The sequence below is a fragment of the Eubalaena glacialis genome, chromosome 16 (assembly GCF_028564815.1).
Source record: "Eubalaena glacialis isolate mEubGla1 chromosome 16, mEubGla1.1.hap2.+ XY, whole genome shotgun sequence".
NCBI classification, from domain to species: Eukaryota; Metazoa; Chordata; class Mammalia; order Artiodactyla; family Balaenidae; genus Eubalaena; species Eubalaena glacialis.
Window position 1 is genome coordinate 14510437 of NC_083731.1, and position 18877 is coordinate 14529313.

At 39.7% G+C, this 18877-nt stretch overlaps 1 protein-coding gene across 4 annotated transcripts in view; it reads left to right on the top strand.

Moving 5' to 3' along the window:
- The window catches only part of DZIP1 (DAZ interacting zinc finger protein 1), a 53154-nt gene extending 34835 nt beyond the window's left edge, over positions 1-18319 (top strand). For 3 of the 4 annotated variants that reach the window (XM_061171208.1, XM_061171209.1, XM_061171211.1), the window contains 9 exons: positions 2668-2727; positions 7138-7280; positions 10423-10585; positions 10878-11007; positions 11564-11617; positions 12995-13188; positions 14348-14478; positions 15691-15865; positions 17413-18319. In XM_061171208.1, the coding sequence (XP_061027191.1) occupies positions 2668-2727; positions 7138-7280; positions 10423-10585; positions 10878-11007; positions 11564-11617; positions 12995-13188; positions 14348-14478; positions 15691-15865; positions 17413-17489 (1127 nt within the window). In that variant the 3' untranslated portion in view covers positions 17490-18319. The remainder of the gene's footprint in view (positions 1-2667; positions 2728-7137; positions 7281-10422; positions 10586-10877; positions 11008-11563; positions 11618-12994; positions 13189-14347; positions 14479-15690; positions 15866-17412) is intronic. The other variant, XM_061171210.1, reaches the window with a different exon arrangement.
- The last annotated feature ends 558 nt before the right edge of the window (positions 18320-18877 follow it).

Genomic DNA, 18877 nt, shown 5'->3' on the forward strand with positions numbered 1-18877 from the left:
GACACAGAAGGAAGTGGACGTAACAGCTGTTCCGTGGGATTGGTGGAAAGGCTGTGCAAGTGATTGGGGGCCGAAGGTGAGAGAAGGCTCAGAACATGATGAGCTCAGGTACTGGGTGGACGGTGGTGCCATTCAGAAAATTCCGGAAGACAAACCCAGCAGCACCAGTAGGGAAGAGCCAGGAGCCTGGAGTTTGGAAGCAGACAGTCTGGATTCACGGTTGACTCATGAAACTGTAGGGGCCTAGGTTTCCTTACCTACCAAATGGGGAGAAGAGTCTTGGCTACTTCAGTGGGCTGCAATAAGCGCAGAATGAAGCAAGGCCTTTGGAGCAAAAGCCACTGAGCAAGCACTGGCTAACCGTTAGCTTCTAGGGTAGGGGTGATGAAGTCCACCAAAGTCAGCCAGTGGAGAGAGGGCTTGGTGGAAGGTCTGGGAGTTTTTCTTCTGGAGGTAATGGTGGGAGACCGACATAAGGATTTTTCTGGAGGCCTTTGGCAAGTTCGGAGGGGAAACTCAAGCCTCTAAGAGTTTCAGCTCTCACCCTGGAGCTCTCAGCTCAAGGCAGGAACTGGAGGCTGGACCTGTGGCTTATAAAGCATGGGAATGGCAGGCCTTCCCTCCCAATTTTGGACTCAGTCTGCTTTGGGAGCTGGGGTCTGGTCAACCTCACTTCCTCAGCCTTTATTATTATAGGAGCCCAGGTTTGGGAATCTGCCCCTCCTCCACCCTCTGCATCGCTGCAGGAAATGTCAGATTTTGACAATTAATCCTGACTCAAGAGCGATAAGTCATAGGATTATCCCTGTAATATAATGATAATAAAATGCATATGATGATTTTGTAAAATTTTATAAAACTTTTCCTCATAACTTTATTCTTGTCATTTTCATAAGGTACAATAAAATATAAACCATGTGAATTTAAAAAATGAGATTAGCTTAATCCTCCTAAAACCTGTTTTCAGCAGTTCAAACTAGTAGAATAGTCTGTTTGTATAACTTTATCTTTTAAATTTTTAAATTTTTTATTGAGGTATAGTTGACATATAACATATTAATTTCAGGTGTACAATATAATGATTTGACATTTGTATATGTTGCAAAATGATAACCACAATAAGTCTAGTTAACATCCATTGCCACACATAGGTACACATTTTTTTTCTTTATTTGTATAACTTTAAAATCTTGATGCTGAATAACAAATATGAAAGCACCTTTTTGATGTTCAGCAGTTGTGTTACATGGATGGAATTACATGCTCCTTTGCGGGGCCATGTTTACATTTCAAAATTAAAGTGGACTCCTATTTACTAATAGGCTGTGTTCCGAAAGTTCCTTTGAAAGTAGTTTAAAATGCATTTCTCCCATACAGTCAATGTCAGATATGTTGAGTAGATTGCTGAACAAGCTGTAAGAGCCTATTTTTAAACACCTAAATATAATACATATTTATTTGTATATTCCTATTATATGTATATGTGTGTGTATGTGTATATTTGTATATGCCTAAAATAGAGTATCAGAAACACCCTTTAGTAAATTAAAAGCCAGACCTTCAAAGTAGGAGGTAGTAAATCCGAGGTAATATGTGCAAAGCTCTTAGATCTGTGCCTGGCAGCCCGGTGAGCACTCAGGAATTGTTGCTATTACTACCCTCCCCAGTCGCCCACCCTGGGGTCTGGTGGCAGGATGAAATGACCCCCGTTTTGTGGGAGTAGGTGGAGAGCTCTCTGGGCAGGTGCCCCATGTCAGTCTCCAGGCTGAAGATGAGGGGCCCAAGCACCTCCTAAGTCAGACTTTTGGTTGCATTTCATTCTGTGCCTAACGCCTGACTGCTGTGGTTAGTTAGACCTTCAGCCAAGACCTGACCTTCTCCATGAAAGAGCTTTCCCTCTGTTGATCGGATGGGGTTTGCTTTATCCGTGCTGCCTGCGGGTTTCCTTGTGTGGGCAGTGACATTTCCCTGGGAAGTCACCCAGAGGCCTCATCTCCACCGGCCACTGTTCTGGGGTGGGATTGGGAAAAGCCCATCTTCGTTTCTCATCTCCTCAGCTTCACCCTGCTGACTCTCTGGGAGCAGAAGTAGGTCTTGAAACGTGGTTTAGGGACACGAAGGTGTATAAGAATGGGTCTTAGTCTGCTGCTGACCCCAGGATACATCTCCCTGCCCTTTTACCATTCTGGTCCTTCCACTTGAAGACCCTGGGGCTGGCAAGAAGTGGGAATCCCAGGGCCCTGGGAATTTTTTATGTTTTTATCTTTGGCAATTGAATATTTTCAATAATTTTCTATCTAGCCGCCTGGTCCAGATACAAGGAAAATATTTTTAGGGATAAGTGAAGAAGATCTTTTGCAGTTGTGTTCTTGTGCCTTAAAAAAATCACGTCTGGCACTAAGTTGATGAGCAATAAATTTTAACTTTATTATTTAAAACGTAATTTCCTGAGAGTGGAGTTAACAGAAAATACGTAGCAAGGGAAGATACTATGGAAAAGCGACCAGCTTTAACTGGCTGCCTTAATATTTTTTTCCCAGTAAATTCTTGCTATTTTCGGCATGGTTAAAATACTGTGGAACTATATCTTTCAAAATTGTTTGAAAGGAACTAATCTTACTTTGCTGTCGTCCTGTTTGTACTATTCTTATTTTTCCTCATTAATAGAACAGGCATTCTCATCGCACATACTGGAACCAATAGAAGAACTTTCAGAGGAAGAAAAAGGTAACAAAGAGCTTGATCAGGGTTTATATCTGCATCAGTCACATTTAGATGCTAAACCCCAAGCCTTGGAAGTATGATTCAGTGGTTTTTATCGTAGTGTATCAAAATTAGGGAAGACATTTAGGTTTGGATTACATTTTCAATCTACATGTAGTATTCTGTCATCCTATTCCCCTAACGTGCTGTTATATTTTCCCCCCGCTTTACTGTTTCTTAGTATATGAATAAGAAATTTCCTGTGTCAGTGAACTTGAAAAAAAATTTTAAGCCTTTATGTCAATGCAGAGATTTTTTGATCAGATGACAAGTCGACACAGTTGTGTGCCAGATTATACAAAAATATTCGTATCACAGTAGTTATTTCTCATGCCCTGAATCTATGAAATGAATAGGTGAAGTGCCCATTTCAAAAATTGTTTTTAATAGCAAGGAAGGCATAATGTCTAAGCTCTGAATGTGGAATATTTACATGCAGAATATCTTAATGGCAGAATTTGGGAGCTGTTACAGGTTTGGGGAGATAATTAAAATTATTACTGCTTCCTCATTTTATTTGGTAGTAATAATAAAACTTATTTTCTATCAACTAATCTTTGAAGCTTATGAATATTTATTTACATTATTAAGAATATTTTCTAATGCTAGATTTATCCTAAAACAATTATGTTTGAATCAGTTTATCATAATTTTCTCCTTAGTAATAATAATGCTTTACCATATTTCACTTCTTTAGGAGAAAGCAAATTGTTAATATTTACATGGGCTCTGGTTTTGTCATTTTTGTTAGGAAGAGAAGTAAAATTATATGTTCTAATATGTAAATTCTTGATATTTGTTATAACTTCTTATGTGTTCTCTAGACTTTTTCCAATTTTTTTGTTTGTTTGTTTGTACAAGGCTACAAATTGAGAAGGGACTACATCAGGCATATCTGTAACATCTACATGATGTGTATTTTCATTTTACTTGCATGTAACCTGCTTTCTCTCTCCTACATAAGTATCATTTATTGATGTCTGGAACACAAAATCCCTTGTTCTCAGAAGAATCTATGAAATGTGTCAGGAGGTTCATAGATAGGGTCCAAAATTTTGAAACTGGAATCTCAAGTCATATAGTTCACACTCATTTAAAAACGAGTCATCTGGTTTCCAAGAGGAATCCTGATTTGTCCATCATCCCCATTTCAGTTCCAGGTTTCACCCACTGCATATTCTGCCTGCGTGTTTCTTCTAGAATTCTACCTAGACAATGTTAAGGCATGAGTTAGGGATCGTTGACAGCAAACACCATCATCGGCTGTTGCCACATTTAGGGAGCTGAGGTGGGAAAGAAAATAATCTTTGCCACCCTCCACGTGTTCAGACACAGCTCTGGTGAGGGATGGGAAAGTGCTGAGGACCGCTGAGAATAGCCAAGTCCCAGCGCACTGTCACAGAAACCAGCGACCCCATCTTTCTAGTGCCTCCGTGGAGCCAGCATGCTGGCAGCAGATTAATTGCCATCAATAAATTCCTCAGCTTGTACTAACATTTGCAGACAAATGCCTGTGCAGATAAATCTTAGCAATGGTTTGCAAAAACAGTACAACTTTTTACCAAGAAGTAACTCATATGAGACTATTTCTTCATCCTTACTTTCTGACAGTTGTGTCGAGGCTGACTTGATCTTGCTGTTCTGTTGGTTGTTAGAACGTGAGGGCCAGGAGGGATCTTAGGGGCTATTTTATTTTTCAGAAACTTGAAATATGGGGGGATTAGGAGCTTGCTCCAGGTCGTAGAGTTTAATTAGTGACAGTGCTGGAACTAAAGTCCATGTTTTCTGTTTTCCGTAGTTTAATGCAAAGAACAAAGAGACGGAGGAAGGCAAACTGGTCCAGCCTTTGCAGGACTGGCTGGGTGGCCTTTGGGGAAGTCTCTTTACCTCTGGTTTTAGAGTCCTCGTGTGAATAATGAGGAAATTGAGTACTAGATGATCAAGTCCCCTCCAACTCAGAAATTCTGTTGTGTTTTGCTTCGTTTTGCTTTTTGTGTGTTTGTTTGTTTTGTTTTTTTACTACTTGCTTTGCGCTACAATTATTTGCTTACCATAAATGGTGTGTTGTAAGTCTGATGTAACTGATCACACGTGTGGGCTGTCGTGCGTTAGTCTGGCCATCTGCTTGGGCATGCTTTAAAATTTTTAATTAGAGGAAATGCTGATCTCTAGAATATTTTGTCTTGTTGATCTTGGTGAGCAATACGTGCTTTATATAAAATCTTCAGCTCTGATTGTCTTTCAAGTAATTCATTTCACCTTTACATAAAAACTTTATTATTATTTTTTCCTATCCACTCTACCTTCTTTCTCTCACTTCTGTTGGCCAGCCCCAGCCTTGTAAGAGTTCTTCCTATCAAGGGTTTTCTAATTATTCACAAATGGCTTTCCAAAGCTAGCACAAACATGTAAAGGGAATTTGAGGGTAGAGGGAAATGTTTAATCTTCCATCATTTGGGGGAACTTGGACGTCAAAATGAACTTGTCTTCAGGGGTTAAGGGTGAACCCAGACCAATCAGCAAATGAATTCAGTTACTGCCATCAAAGGCCTTGCAACTCTTCTAGACTGGCCAGTCCATCTGGGCATCACTTGACCCCTGCATATGGCCCCATATCCCAGAGCCTCTCTTCAAGCTGTGCTTCTGTGTCATTCCTTATATCTGAGATGCTGGCCAAAGAATTTTCTTTGCCTAATTGGGGTGGGAGGTGCATCTATTTCAATGGTAGCTCCATGACTTCCAGGTTCTATCCTGGTACCTCCTTTTACTTTTAGCCCCAGACAGTTGCAGACTTGATGGCCAACCAGCAACCAAAGCCAGTGACAGCTGTGGCTGCAGCTAAGCCCTCTAGATTCTGATGGATTCAGTTCCTAGGACAGAAGTGTTTTTTGTGTGTGTGTGGTTTCAGAATAGTGGAAAAACATTGGTGGGAAAACAACAGCATGAATGCTGACAATATAAAGTTTAAGATTACTTCCAATTTTTATTCATATAGAATCACATAAAATTTCATAATTTTGATTTAGCAAGCCACCGAAGCAAAGTATAGAAAAGCATCATCATGCAGGATTTTCCCTCCTATTTAATGTACAAATAGTAATTTGACCAATTTTGCCTTCAACAAAACTGTTAATTAATGAACAGAAATATTCTTTACTACTGGACTTGACTAGTATTTAGAAAACATCTTAACCAAAAGGCATATTTCCAAGATCTTCTGCAAATCCACATGCCATCAGAACCTAAAAATTCCATCTGCTGAGGTGGATAAGACCATGGAACAATGAAGTATCTGTGAGGACCCGCCTGCAGCCCCAGACCTAGGCAGTGGCATTTGGTGCCCCCTTCTTTGGGTGAAATTCTTTTGTTAGGAGAATAGACTTCCAAATGATAATAGTACCATTGTCACATTCTCCCAGATCTGCCTTTGGATGTTCACTAAGGGTCTCAACTGCCCAGCACTGAGTCTGTTTCCTTGAGCCTTCAGTTTCCTTTGACATAAGGACTCAGTTCTTCAAGGTCATTGTAATCATACCCCTTTCTCCAAACCCTCTTAAACTAGACATTTTTTGGTAGGAAATAAAAGGAATAAGGAAGGAAACATTAGGAGAATCTGGCCTGTTACTTTTCTTTGTTTTTAATTATAGGTTGTTTTAAGCAAAATATACTTTTCCTAAGACTTTTTTTAATTTCGTTTTCATTTTGGTAAGTATTTTGAGAGGGATAATAATCTTCACATTTTGAAATTTTATGTGAACTTAACCTCCACTAAATTTATTATGTAAAAACTTAATTATTTAAAAGACATAGGGCTTTTTCTTCATTAAATGATGCCTAAATTCTAACTGAATTTAGGAGTAATGAATTCTTGAGGAAGTAGTAAAATTAATTTTAGGATAAAACGTTAAACTTCTAAATAAGTTTTTTCGATTTTGCTTCTCTAGAGATGTATTTCTCACATTATTTATCTAGCTATAATTTGATTAAGTGATCAAGAAAAAGTCTTTAAAGATACTGAAGTTTTGAAGCAAACTTAAGGTAGTTTTTTTTTTTTAAATAGCATTACTTGACTCTTTATTTTTATTTATTTTTTTAACATCTTTATTGGAGTATAATTGCTTTACAATGGTGTATTAGTTTCTGCTGTATAACAAAGTGAATCAGCTATACATATACATATATCCCCATAAGGTAGTTTTAAAAGCTACAGTACTTAAGCATTATATATTGTGCTGAATGACTAAACTATTCAAAAACTTTAAAACATTATAAATGCTTGCTTGCTGTTTAGAAGTTGTGTTTTGCCATTTTCTGCTTAGAGGTTTAATGTATTTGTTTAATTCCTTTTTAATATGTTATAAAAACTTATTTCAGGGAAGGAAAATGAACAGAAATTAAATAACAACAAGATACATTTAAGGAAAACTTTGAAGAATAACCCTTCCCTCACTAAGGAAATAAGAACAGTCTTGGAGCAGAGTTTGGTGGAGAAACTGGAAACCTTGGGGATTAATGCAGTAAGTTCACCCGCTTTGGGAATATTCGCTGTTTTGTTTTGTTTTGTTTGGCTGCACCGCGTGGCTTGCGGGATCTTAGTTCCCCGATCAGGGATCGAACCCGGGCTATGGCAGTGAAAGCGCAGAGTCCTAACCACTGGACTGCCAGGGAATTCCCTATTTTGTTTTCTAAATAAGAAAGGATCAGAGAAGAGAAGAAGGCATGTCAGTTCTGTCACATGTGGAGATCGGAGGCTAATGTGACATGATTCATTAAACACTTTAGCTGGCATTCACTGTGTGCCTGGCACCTTTCAGAGAGCTTTCCAAATAGTAACTCATTTAAACATAGAAACTAATCTCTTAGGTAGGTGACAGTATCATCTGTATTTTACAGAGAGGTGAAGTAACTTGCTTCAGGTCACATGTTTGTGATGAAGGAGCCAGGGTTTGCATCCAGGCAGTTGCAGGGCTGCTTACATTCTGATGTTAACTCCGAATTATTGCCTGTTACAAAATCAGCACTTAAGCTACCCTTATTAAATGAATGGATGAATGAATTGCATTTCACATTGTTGCCAGATTGAATCGTTCTGTACATCATGTTATATATACTCTTTGCTTTTTACATTTTTCATTGCATACATAAAATACACAAACTTAATTGAACAACCTGAATTTATATACCTGTGTGTGTATATGTGTATGTACATCACATGTGCATATATGTATGTGTATGCAAAAGTATGTATGTGCGTGGAATATGCACAGATATGTGCACATGTACATGTGTGCATAACGTACATGCAATGCATGTGTGTTTATGTGTGGCTGTGTGTAGTGTGTTTGTGTATGCAGGTCTGTGTGTATATGCACGTGTGTGGATATTGTGTATACGTGTGTGTGTGCCCAAATATGTGTATGTATATATGTATACATGTATATACACATGTGCATGCATTTGTGTGTATCTGAATGTATGTGTTATATACACATATACGTGTGTATACAGATTTGTATGTACATGGGGGGGGGTTGTGTGTATGATCTGTAACCACCACCTAGATCAAGAAAGAGATCCATCATTTCCAATACCCTAGAAGACTCTCTTTGCTTTCCTTAGTCGATATAACTCCGTACTCCCCAGCCAGAGGTAATGGCTATTCTGACTTAGTGTTTTTTTGTTCTTGAACCTCATAGGAGTGGCATCCTACACTGTGTTTTATTTTGTGTCACTTCTTTTGCTTATGATTTTTTCTGTAAGATTCATACTTACTGTTTCATTTAGCAGTAGTTTGTGGTATAGTATTCCATTGTATGAATATACAACATTTTATCTATTCTCCTGTTGATGGACATTTGGATTTTCAGTTTGGGGCTCTTTTTGGCCATTACATTCTTGTACATGTCTTTTGGTGGACATAGGCATTCCTTTCTCTTGGATGTATATTTAGGAATGAAATTGCTGAGTCTAAGAGTCTACATGTTTAGTTTTAATATGTGTAGCCAAATAATTTTCCAAAGTGTAAAAGTTTACACTGTCCCTATCAGTGTGTGAGAGTTCCAGTTCCAGTCTGCATATGGTTTTGGGGTTATATATTTTATTTGGGACATTTCCTTTTATCCTAAGATTATAAAAACACGCTATATTTTTTTCCTAATGCTTACATAGTTTTTTTGTTTACTTTTTTTGTCTATCTGGCCTTTAACAATTAAGTTTGGAAACAGTGAGTTGGAGATCTAACCTTATTTCCAGTTGGATCAGTTGTCTCAATATCTTTCGTTGAGTAATCCACCCTTTCCTCGTTTGTTCGAAATAGCAGTTTTATCATATAGGACATTTTTACATACATTTGGATTTATTTTTGGACTTTCAACGGTTCTGCCCTTTCAACTATTTTTTGTATTCCTTTGCTAACACCATACTGGTTTAATTTTAGTAACTTTGTCCTGTACTTTAGTATCTGTTATAGGTCATGCCTTTTTCATTAGTCTTATTTCAAAAGTTTCTTGGCAGTTCTTCCATATTTTGTTTTCCAGTGAACTTTAGAAATAACTGCTGCAGTTCCAGAATAACCCCTGTGGGGATTCTGATTGGAATTGCCTTAAATTTTGTGTATTATTTAGGAAGAACTGACATTTGTACAGTATTGGGTCTTTCCATCCAGCTGCAGGGTACAGGAAGACATATTGAACACCTGCTCACACAAACAGGTGGTAGATCCATAATGACAGATTGTAGGATGTGAAATGAAGGAAAAGTAGAGGGGAATGAATAACTGAGGTCAGAGAAAACTTCTTCTTGGAGGTGGCAGATGATCTGATGATGGAGATTTCTGTCCTGGGCAACTGGGTGGGTGGTGGAGCCGCTTCCTGGGATGGGGAAGACTGAGGGGAATGGTGGGGAGGAGATGGGAGTGTGTGTGTGACACTGATATTGAATAAATGAATAAATAGCTCTTTAACTGGTTTTCTTCTGTCTAGATACCCTTCAAATCCAAAAGAATTTCTCAAATCACCTCTTAAATTATGGCATTTTCCTAATTGAAAACCTCTGAGGATTTTCTCTTACCTGTGGAATAACCAACCTTTAAGCTTTTCATTTTGGCATCAGTCTCCTTTTCTGCTCTCCTCACCCATTCCTCTGTAGCATTAACCACTAGACATGCCTTGACTGTTTCTGTCCCATTGCCTGCCTTTCCTGCAAGGTGATCCCACCCATCTGGAACACTCCCACTTTCTACTTGTTTCACTCCACCCATCCTGCAGGCACAGCCCATCCTCCCCCTTAAGGCTTCTTGGCCCAGTGGGGCCTCTGACAGCCCCTCTCCCTGAATTCCTCTAGCCCTTGTGGATTCATTCGGTCCTTGTCACACACCTTGCACTGTTGGTTAATCAGTCACACACACGCCTTCCATGCATTTGGTCCTGGCCCCTACAGCCCCGTACCTTAACCAGTCACGTACAATCATACACAAACGTTACGTGTCCCACTGCACCGTGAGCTCCTTTTGGGACCGGGACCGTGTGTCATATGTCAGGGCATCCCCCACCTTACATGCAGCAGTAAGGACAAAAGGTTGGCATGGTTAATGCTGACAATTGTCCATGAAATGAAAAACATCCCAGGATAATTGATTAACTTAACATTTTATTCCTTCAGGATATACGCGGTATTCCAAGTGACCACTTGAACAGAGTGCTAAGAACCATAGAATCAGCAAGACATGAGCGAGAAAGACAAATACCTAACATTCAGCAAATTCGTGAATTCCTTGAACGTCAGGTCAGCTGTAAAACTGAGGAGAGAACACTACTGTCCACAGGTAAGCCTGCTACCAACTGCCATTTCATTTCTGCAGATGGGAGCAAAATAGAACAACCGTTTCAAAATTTTAAATGGTTCACAAACCTTGGAACTTAATTGGCAACTCTATTATTGTTTGAACCATTAAATGTTGGGTCTTAGATTGTGTTTTTTACATTAAAAACCCCCTGTAGTGTGGAGTCTAGACCCTTGAGACAGGCTGTTCGTTTCAGTGCCAGCATAGACAGTATTGTAGTATTTTATTCTGCTTTTCACGTCATGGAGACTCAAGAATGACACTACTATTCCAGACAGGTACAGTACTTCTCAAGTGGACACCCTTTCAACTGGAGAAATACCCAAAGCAGTACATCTTCCTCCCAAAAGCAGACAGTTGGTTAGACAAAGACCTGTTTTTACCGATAGGACATCTGTTCCAAAGTGAGTATTTTCAAGCCTAAAATTTTTTTATTAACGTTCGTCTCAGTCAGCTCGGGCCGCCATAACAAACTACCATAGACTGGGTGGCTTAAACAACAGAAATTTATTCTCTCATGCTTCTGGAGGCTGGAAGTTTGAGATCAGGGTGCTGGCACAGTCAGGTTCTGGTGAGGCTTCTCTTCCAGGACTCACAGATGGCCACCCTCTCACTGTGTCCTCACATGCCAGGGAGAGCAAGAGAGCCCTGGTCTCTCTTCATCTTCTTACAAGGACACTAATTTCTTCATGTGGGCCCCATCCTCATGACCTCATTGAAACCTAATCACCCCATCTCCAGATACCATCACACTGAGGGTTAGGGGGCCACAAACATTCAGCCCACAGCAATGTTTGACCCAACAGAGAATCACACTTGGAATGCTTACCCATCTCTCGTTGTCTCAGGGAGAGTTGCTGCTGCTCACCCTTTAATAAAGCAAAAATCACCAGTTCCATAGAAATCTATTTTAAATTACATTATTCACTTACACCAGAAATATTTTTCTCTTGCTTTTAGAGTTAAGAAAAATATCACAGAAGATCATTTTCCCAGAAAGTCTTCAACTATTGCGTGAGTGCTGAGGGAGCAGGGGGTGGTGATATTTAAAAATTCTTTTCACTGAACATTTCTTTCATTGTAAATTAGTATGTTCATTGTGGTTCACTAGAGCCATAATTAGTACACATCATATTTAATCTGTTAAAGATTAAATATTCCTGAATATTCCTTTGTTACATCTTTGTTTCTTTATCAGATATTACCTGGGTCAACAGCACTTATCCCGTGTGGCCTCCATTAACAAGTGGGACCACACCTGAGTCATTTCTGTTATTTTCCCCCAACTGCCCACCTCCCGCCCAGTGTCTGGTAATGTTTGATAAATGCGTGATGTTGCTTTTTAATGGCTGGATCCATGATAGTGTAGCCGGATGATATTTTAGTGTTCTAGCTCCTTGTGGAAGTTGATAATGGCCCTAGACCTTACTCTCTTAGGCTCTCTTATGATACTAAGAACCCTAGCTCAGTCATTCCTTAACTGTGTGACACTGATTCAGTTGCTTGCCTGTTAAAAAGGCTCTGTTTTCTTACCTGTAATATGGGATGATGCTACCTTTTTCACAGGATAGTTCTACAAATTAAATGAGAACATGAAAAGGGCTCAGCCTCAGTACTTGGCACATGTGGGTACTCAATAAATTGTAGGTATATTATTGTTATTAATTGAGTAAAACTAATATTATAATTGAATTCATCATCATTGACTTGTCTGGCGATATTGATGCTTTATTTCTTCATTAAGGCATTTTGTATATATACTAGAGACAGAATAAATATGTTAAAGATAGTATAAATAATAATTCACCCTTCAAAAGTACTTTTCATGTACATAATCTCATGGGAGGAGCCTTATTTCATGGGATGTAGTGTAACTGAACGTTGTGTGGAATTTAGGTGCTCAATGAATATTTTTTAAATGAATACCACTCTGAATTTCTGTTTCACTTTAAAATGGGGTGATAATTCACGTGATGATACAAATGAGATTACGTATTTATGTAGAAGTCCTTTGTAGGGTGCCGTGTAAAGGTAAGCCATAAGTAATGACACTATTTTAAAAGATGACATAGTTTTATTGCAAAAATATTTTTTTCCACTCTGAAATATTTTTCTTAGGTGTGTGAAAACCAATATTAAGAATATACAAATTTGGGCTTCGAGGAGTAATGTCCTAACTTCAGCACATTTTGGTAAATACGCCAGGTGGCTGGCAGGTCTGGATTTGAAATGACTCTTCGGCCTTTTGTGGCCCTGGCTGCCATCTTGTTCTGTGGCCACATGGGTGTCTGTTATGCTCTCTGGAGAAAATTCCCACTGCTTTAAGGGACACATGGTAAATCCTGAAACTTAGGGAAACAGCGTCCCCTATTTGGGTTTTGATTTGTTTAGGACCCCTCCCTTCAGTTCAGAGGAAGAGCTCGATGATGAGGACCTCCTCCAGGCCTGTGCCTCGCCAGACTTACTTCCTGTGCTGTCATCTAAAAGCAACAAGAGTAGCTTTGGAAGGAACACCGTCAAAAGTGACACTGACTGGACCGAGGGAAGTGAAATTGAGGACTCTGCTATTTCTCCCAAGCCCACAGGTAAGCTTTTGTTATTGAAAATCCCTCTGGAAATTTTGTTTAGGACAGTGGCTCTCACCTGGGGGCACCAAGCCCTGGGAGTCTGAGCTGAGAAAGTGCCCGAGGAAAGGATGGGGCTAATCCAAAAGCTGCTGCCGCCTAAGGAAAATGGACAGGGCTTAGCAGGTAATTGATGTTCAAGTGGAAGGAGAGGAAGGGGTTGGGGATGCCTGGATGTATTAGTAACAAATATAAGGGCTGCTGTAATGAACTACCACATACTGTGTGGCTTAAACTACAGAAACTTACTGACAGGAGCTGGAAGGCCAAAATCAAGGTGGCAAGGTTGGTTCTTTTTGAGGGCTGTGAGGAGAGGATCTAGTCTGTGCCTCTGTCCTTGGCTTGTAGATGGCTATCTCCTCCCTGTGTCTGGTCACACTGACTTTCTCTGTGCGTGCATCTATGTCCAAATTTTCTGCTTTTATAAGGACACCAGTCGTATTGGATTAGGGTCCACCCTAATGACCTCACCTTAACTTGATTATCTCTTTAAAGGTCCTACCTCCAAATAAGGTCACATTCTGAGGTAATGGGGGTAAGGACTTCAACATACGCATTTGGGACACGATTCAACCCCTAACACTGGGTGACCTTGAGAATAACTGTTCTAATACACTGTGCTGCCTTTTGGATATGAGGCAATCCTAAAAGAACATAAGGTCCAAGTCGGTAACTGCTGATAATTTGCTAAGGAGAAGTGACGCTGAAGGGTCATTTTTTTTTAAAAAAAAGAAATTCTGTTTAGTGCAATTTAAAATTTATATATTTTAAACATATCACAGATCATTAGTTTATTGTATGTAATTTGTATATACCATGTATTTATATAATTATGTAAAATATAACTAATCATTTAAAAACAACTGGTTTTGAAAACAATATATGAATATCCCATTCATGCAGGCTGCCTCACTGAAATTAAAGTTTCTGACCATGTACTTGAATGAGACCATCCTTCTTTGATTTAAAAATTTTACTCTTCTAGTCTAGAGGAACATGATTTCTTTAAAGGAAGTATTTGCAAAGCTTAGACTCTCTCAAATTGTTTGTAAGGTTATTTTGGAACTGAAGATAAATATAATTTTTTTTAAACTTTACCTATTTTCTATGGGTCCTACAGGAACCTCCATTAAAACATTAACTGGAAAAGTTGAAAAGACAGTTTCAAATCACAGAAGTGTGAATAAGCCAGTCGGTGGGCTTAATGTTGCTGAGGCGTTCATCAAAAAAGCACAAAAAGAAGATCTAAAGGTGGTATCACTTTTACTTGCTAAGCATACACAAATTCATCTTGTAATGAATATACCTTAATAATTGTATTTTTTACAGTGAAATGTAAAACAAATATAATTATTTAGTATAGTAGAGGTTGAGATTTTTACATTGTCTTGTTTTCAGTATCGTATTTCTTCCTATTCCATAGAGAATCAAAGATATTGAAAGGATAACTGGTAATAATACGTCCTATGCTTATCAAGTTTTACAGGTTTTCACAATCCTGTCACGTGTATTATTTGACATTTGCAGATATTAGGTAGTTTGTTCACAGAAACTTGTGACTGATTAGAATCTGGAGACTTCAGATCTGAGTCTAGGAACCTTTCTGCCACCGTGGTGAGACCTGGATGTGAAATAGGGACTTTCAGGGTTGGGAGCCAGAGTCGGTGGAGAGATGCTTCAGGTCCATGACCCAAGCACAGGGCAAAGCCAAGCTCCCCTCCCCGAGTGGAGGAGAGGCCCTGACACACTCCAAGGTCCCACACCAGGCACCGGAAGTGCTTCTGTGGACAGAGACCTGGGCAGGCTCGTCTGTGTTGATGGGGTCTGCCAGGAGTAGTTGCTCTTTTCTTAATTTTTCCCTTGAATTAGATTTCATTCTTCCCCTGCTCACCTGTGGGATCCAGAGCATTTCGTCAAACTACGTTCGTAAGTTAGTGCCATTTGTGTTACACAGCCAAAAATGACAAAAAGTCACAAAAGGTCAAGAGAGAGCCGCCGCGTCTTCCTTAGAAGGGGCGCCGGAGAAACACGCGCTCCTTTAGGTCAGGGCCGTTTCTGCAGGGCCCTCATGTGATGTCTCCTGCAGTTAAGTGTCTTAGTATCACAGAGGTAAGAGCCCCAGAGCCGGCCTAGCTGCTCCTTGGGGAGCATCCTGACTTGACTTCTACAACGTAGTGTTCCTGGAATTTGCTAAATTCATGATTGCTGAGTAGGAAACGTTCATTTCCACAGCAAGGAACAGAAAAAGAGGTGATTCCCTCTGCTTTCAAAGCACAGATTTCCAAATCCGTTTCATTTCCCCTCCAGAGATGACCAAATGACCAGATTGGGGGATCCTTTGAGGCTCCCAACTTCTCATCATTTAGTGTCAGCGGCTCAGTCTGGCCAACAAAGTGGTCAAGGGGCTCTAACACGCACAGTTTCTTTAGGAAACATTCATTATTCTCCACGTATTTTTTTCAGTGTGCAGATGTGGACGATAATGACTGGGACATATCATCCTTAGAGGAAGAGAAATCTTTGGGGAGAAGAATTGGAAGAGAACAGAAGGAACCTCCACCTGTGAAGAATGAGTCAAATTCTACTCAAGTGCCAAGTGCCTGGGGTGCAACTAACCTGAAAGGTCCAAAGGGAGAAGGTTCGCTGCTTTGGTGTCTAGCAGAAGCCTCTATAAATATCTAAGCTATGCTAATATATTATCAGACAAAAACACTGTTGGCATAACAAAGATCTCGCTTTCCTTACATTATTTTAACAAGGACTGAATGTGAACAACTTACTGATTTGTATATATTTACTAATTTTCTAAAATTTAATTTTAGGTCTAATCCTTAGTCTTTAAATTTCTAAAATATCTATTTTTGAAAACACCCATATAAATAGTCTCTTCATGCAGATGCCTCATGGAAATTTAAATTTCTGATCATATACCTAAATGAGGCCACTTTTTCTGACTGTCTTCCTATATTCATCTATCTACATGTTAAATATTTTTATTTTCTTCCAAGGAAGATTCTTCTTGTAGCATTGTAGCCAGTGGGATGAATGACAAGTGAAACCAGCCACTGCTATTGTTCCTATTCACCCAGGCTAGAGTCTGGATAATAAGTCCAGTAACTTACCTCTCAACCCATTTAATTTTTAAAATCAGAAAATATAATTTGTATTTTTTCTATCAGAGTAATTCTTCTCCACGCCACCTCTCAGCCATTCTTCATCTGTGCGTCCCATGAGCCGTGCCTCTGAGTAACGGGCTCAGACCCCTATTTCTAGGCTCACTGACTTTAGACGTGAACTGTCGAAGTTCTGCTAAGACAGATGAGGCTTTGGCTCCCTCCCCACTCCCTGCACCTCTCATGCCCCCTCTTCAGGACTTTTGTTCCCACATCTGTAATTTTAAACAAATACATGCACATCTCTGTACTTGCTCTGTCTGTCTGTAGCAGGGTCTCCTGCCTCATTCCCCCACCCCCCCTCCGCCCTTTGTAAGATGAGCCACTGCTGCCTCTACCTTCACTTGACCTCTTTTCTCCACCAACGTGTCAGTCATAACACTGACCTTCTGTTCTGTCACCGTCATAAGTTTTCTGTGCTTTGTCTCAAGATCCATCCTAATCTTTGAAAAAGCAAAAGACGCGTTTATGCTACGGCGACTCTGTGAGGACACAGGGCCAAGAGGATGCCCTGAGTACATTTCCTCCCTCCGCCCCAATGTCATGGTCCCACACCCCTTAAGGAAACATTTCTGGAGTCACATGCAAGTGGAATTCTCAGCCCTCTCCTGTTTCAGTGGCTCAAGGCACTTTTGAACTAACTTCATGTTTAAGCTCATCTACCCTAGAAAACCTGGAGTACCATTTTACCGTTTAATCCCTCCTTGGCTTGTTAATTTTATTCTCTCTTTACCACTGCCAGCCTCCAGGCCCTGTGCTGAATGCTGGGAAGGAGAGGCCGGGCGGAAGCTTCCTTACGTGGGCCCCGTGAGGCTACCCCAGAGACGTGGCCATCCCGTGGTGGGACTGTCCGCAGCCTCTTTCACAGTTTGTAGGAGCTAGGGGTGGGGTTGGCGAGCAGACTCAGACACGAGTGATGAATGACCGTCTGAAGTTGCGGATTTTTTACAGGCTGGACACTGTGCTTGTTTCATCACTGGGGCCTCCCCTCCCCCCCTCTCTCCCTCCACAGGACCTCAGGATGAATCCAGCACATTGAAAAGCAGCTTAGTAACCGTGACTGATTGGAGTGACTCTTCAGATGTGTAACTGTCACCCCACGCATCAGGAGGCCCTTCCAGACGCCAGCAGTATTGCAGGATCACAGTATTTCAGTACTGCCTACACGACTCTAATGCTCCTGCTTGGCAGTATCTCCTACAATAACAAGGAAGCTGACTCTCAAAGAACAAGAGTCCCTTTAGTGGCACCTAATGCAGTTATTACAAAACAAACTGTCAGCAGTATTTTGAAGCATATAAAGGTGTTTGTTTAAGACTGCTGCTGCTTAAAAAGTAATGTGTCATTGAAGTCATAAAAAGTTTTTTCTTCAGAACGGTACTCTAGTGTTTGTTTGTGTATTATTTTTTTTTCAACTAATTTTTAAGTGAATTTTTTTTTAAACTTCTTATAGCAGGTTTTGGTTTGAATTAAAACCTTTTTTTATATCTTTCTTATGTATGTTGTCATGTTGGAAGTGTTTTATTATAAAGTTCTGTTAGTATCCTTAAAATTGAATTAGTGGAATCAGTGAAATCTTAAGAGTAGATTGCTTATTTTTCATATAGAAGTAAGTTTAGAGTTATAAAAATATAGCTAGGCCCACGTTAGATAACTCCATTTTCAGAAGTATTTTACCATATGTGGCTTTGAGCCATTGTAAGCATGTTGTTTTATTTTAGAACTTTAAATACCATTTCTGTGGCATCATCTTTACCTTGGATATTTTATGAATAAAATGTAGCCAGTTTAAACGTCAGTTAATTTATCGCACTATGAACAGAATAGATCGAGTCAATACTGAATTCATATGTGTCTGTAGTTTTTTTCACTTTTTTTAAATGCCTAACCCGTATTCTAAAGTACCTCAAAACTAACTTAGTTTTATTCTTAACAATGACATTGTCAACATTCAGAGAGTTCATATAAACTGTTTTCTGCATTTTTTATACTTTGTGGTACTATCTGTACTCTGTTTCCAAAAAAAAGTTACGTTTTAACTAAATGGTTTTTTGGATTTTGGATCTTTCTTCATTTTGCCAACCTTTCAAGTAAAGCCCTCCATTACATCCTTGTGACTGTGGCTGAGTTATTAGAGCTGATTTCTGAGTTAGGCTTATCTCGTTAGAGGATTTAAGCTTGCCTTGGTAGCTGTGCCATGTAAACACACTGACCTAAAAGTTAAAACAATGTTTTATCTGTTTCTGCCCCACCAGAGTCCTTTTTACTTGTGGGCCACTCTCACCCTTTTAAAAACTTCCCACAAAGGCCAATTTTATGCAGATGTACTCACTTTATATATAAGTTTCTAAAAGCTCTAATAAATGCGGAATCAAGTCTTCATTGTAGTAGGACAGAGATAAGCAACCTACAACAACACCTGAGAAGGAACCCAGGCCCTTACATTCACTCACTTATTCCACAGAGATCTGTTGAGC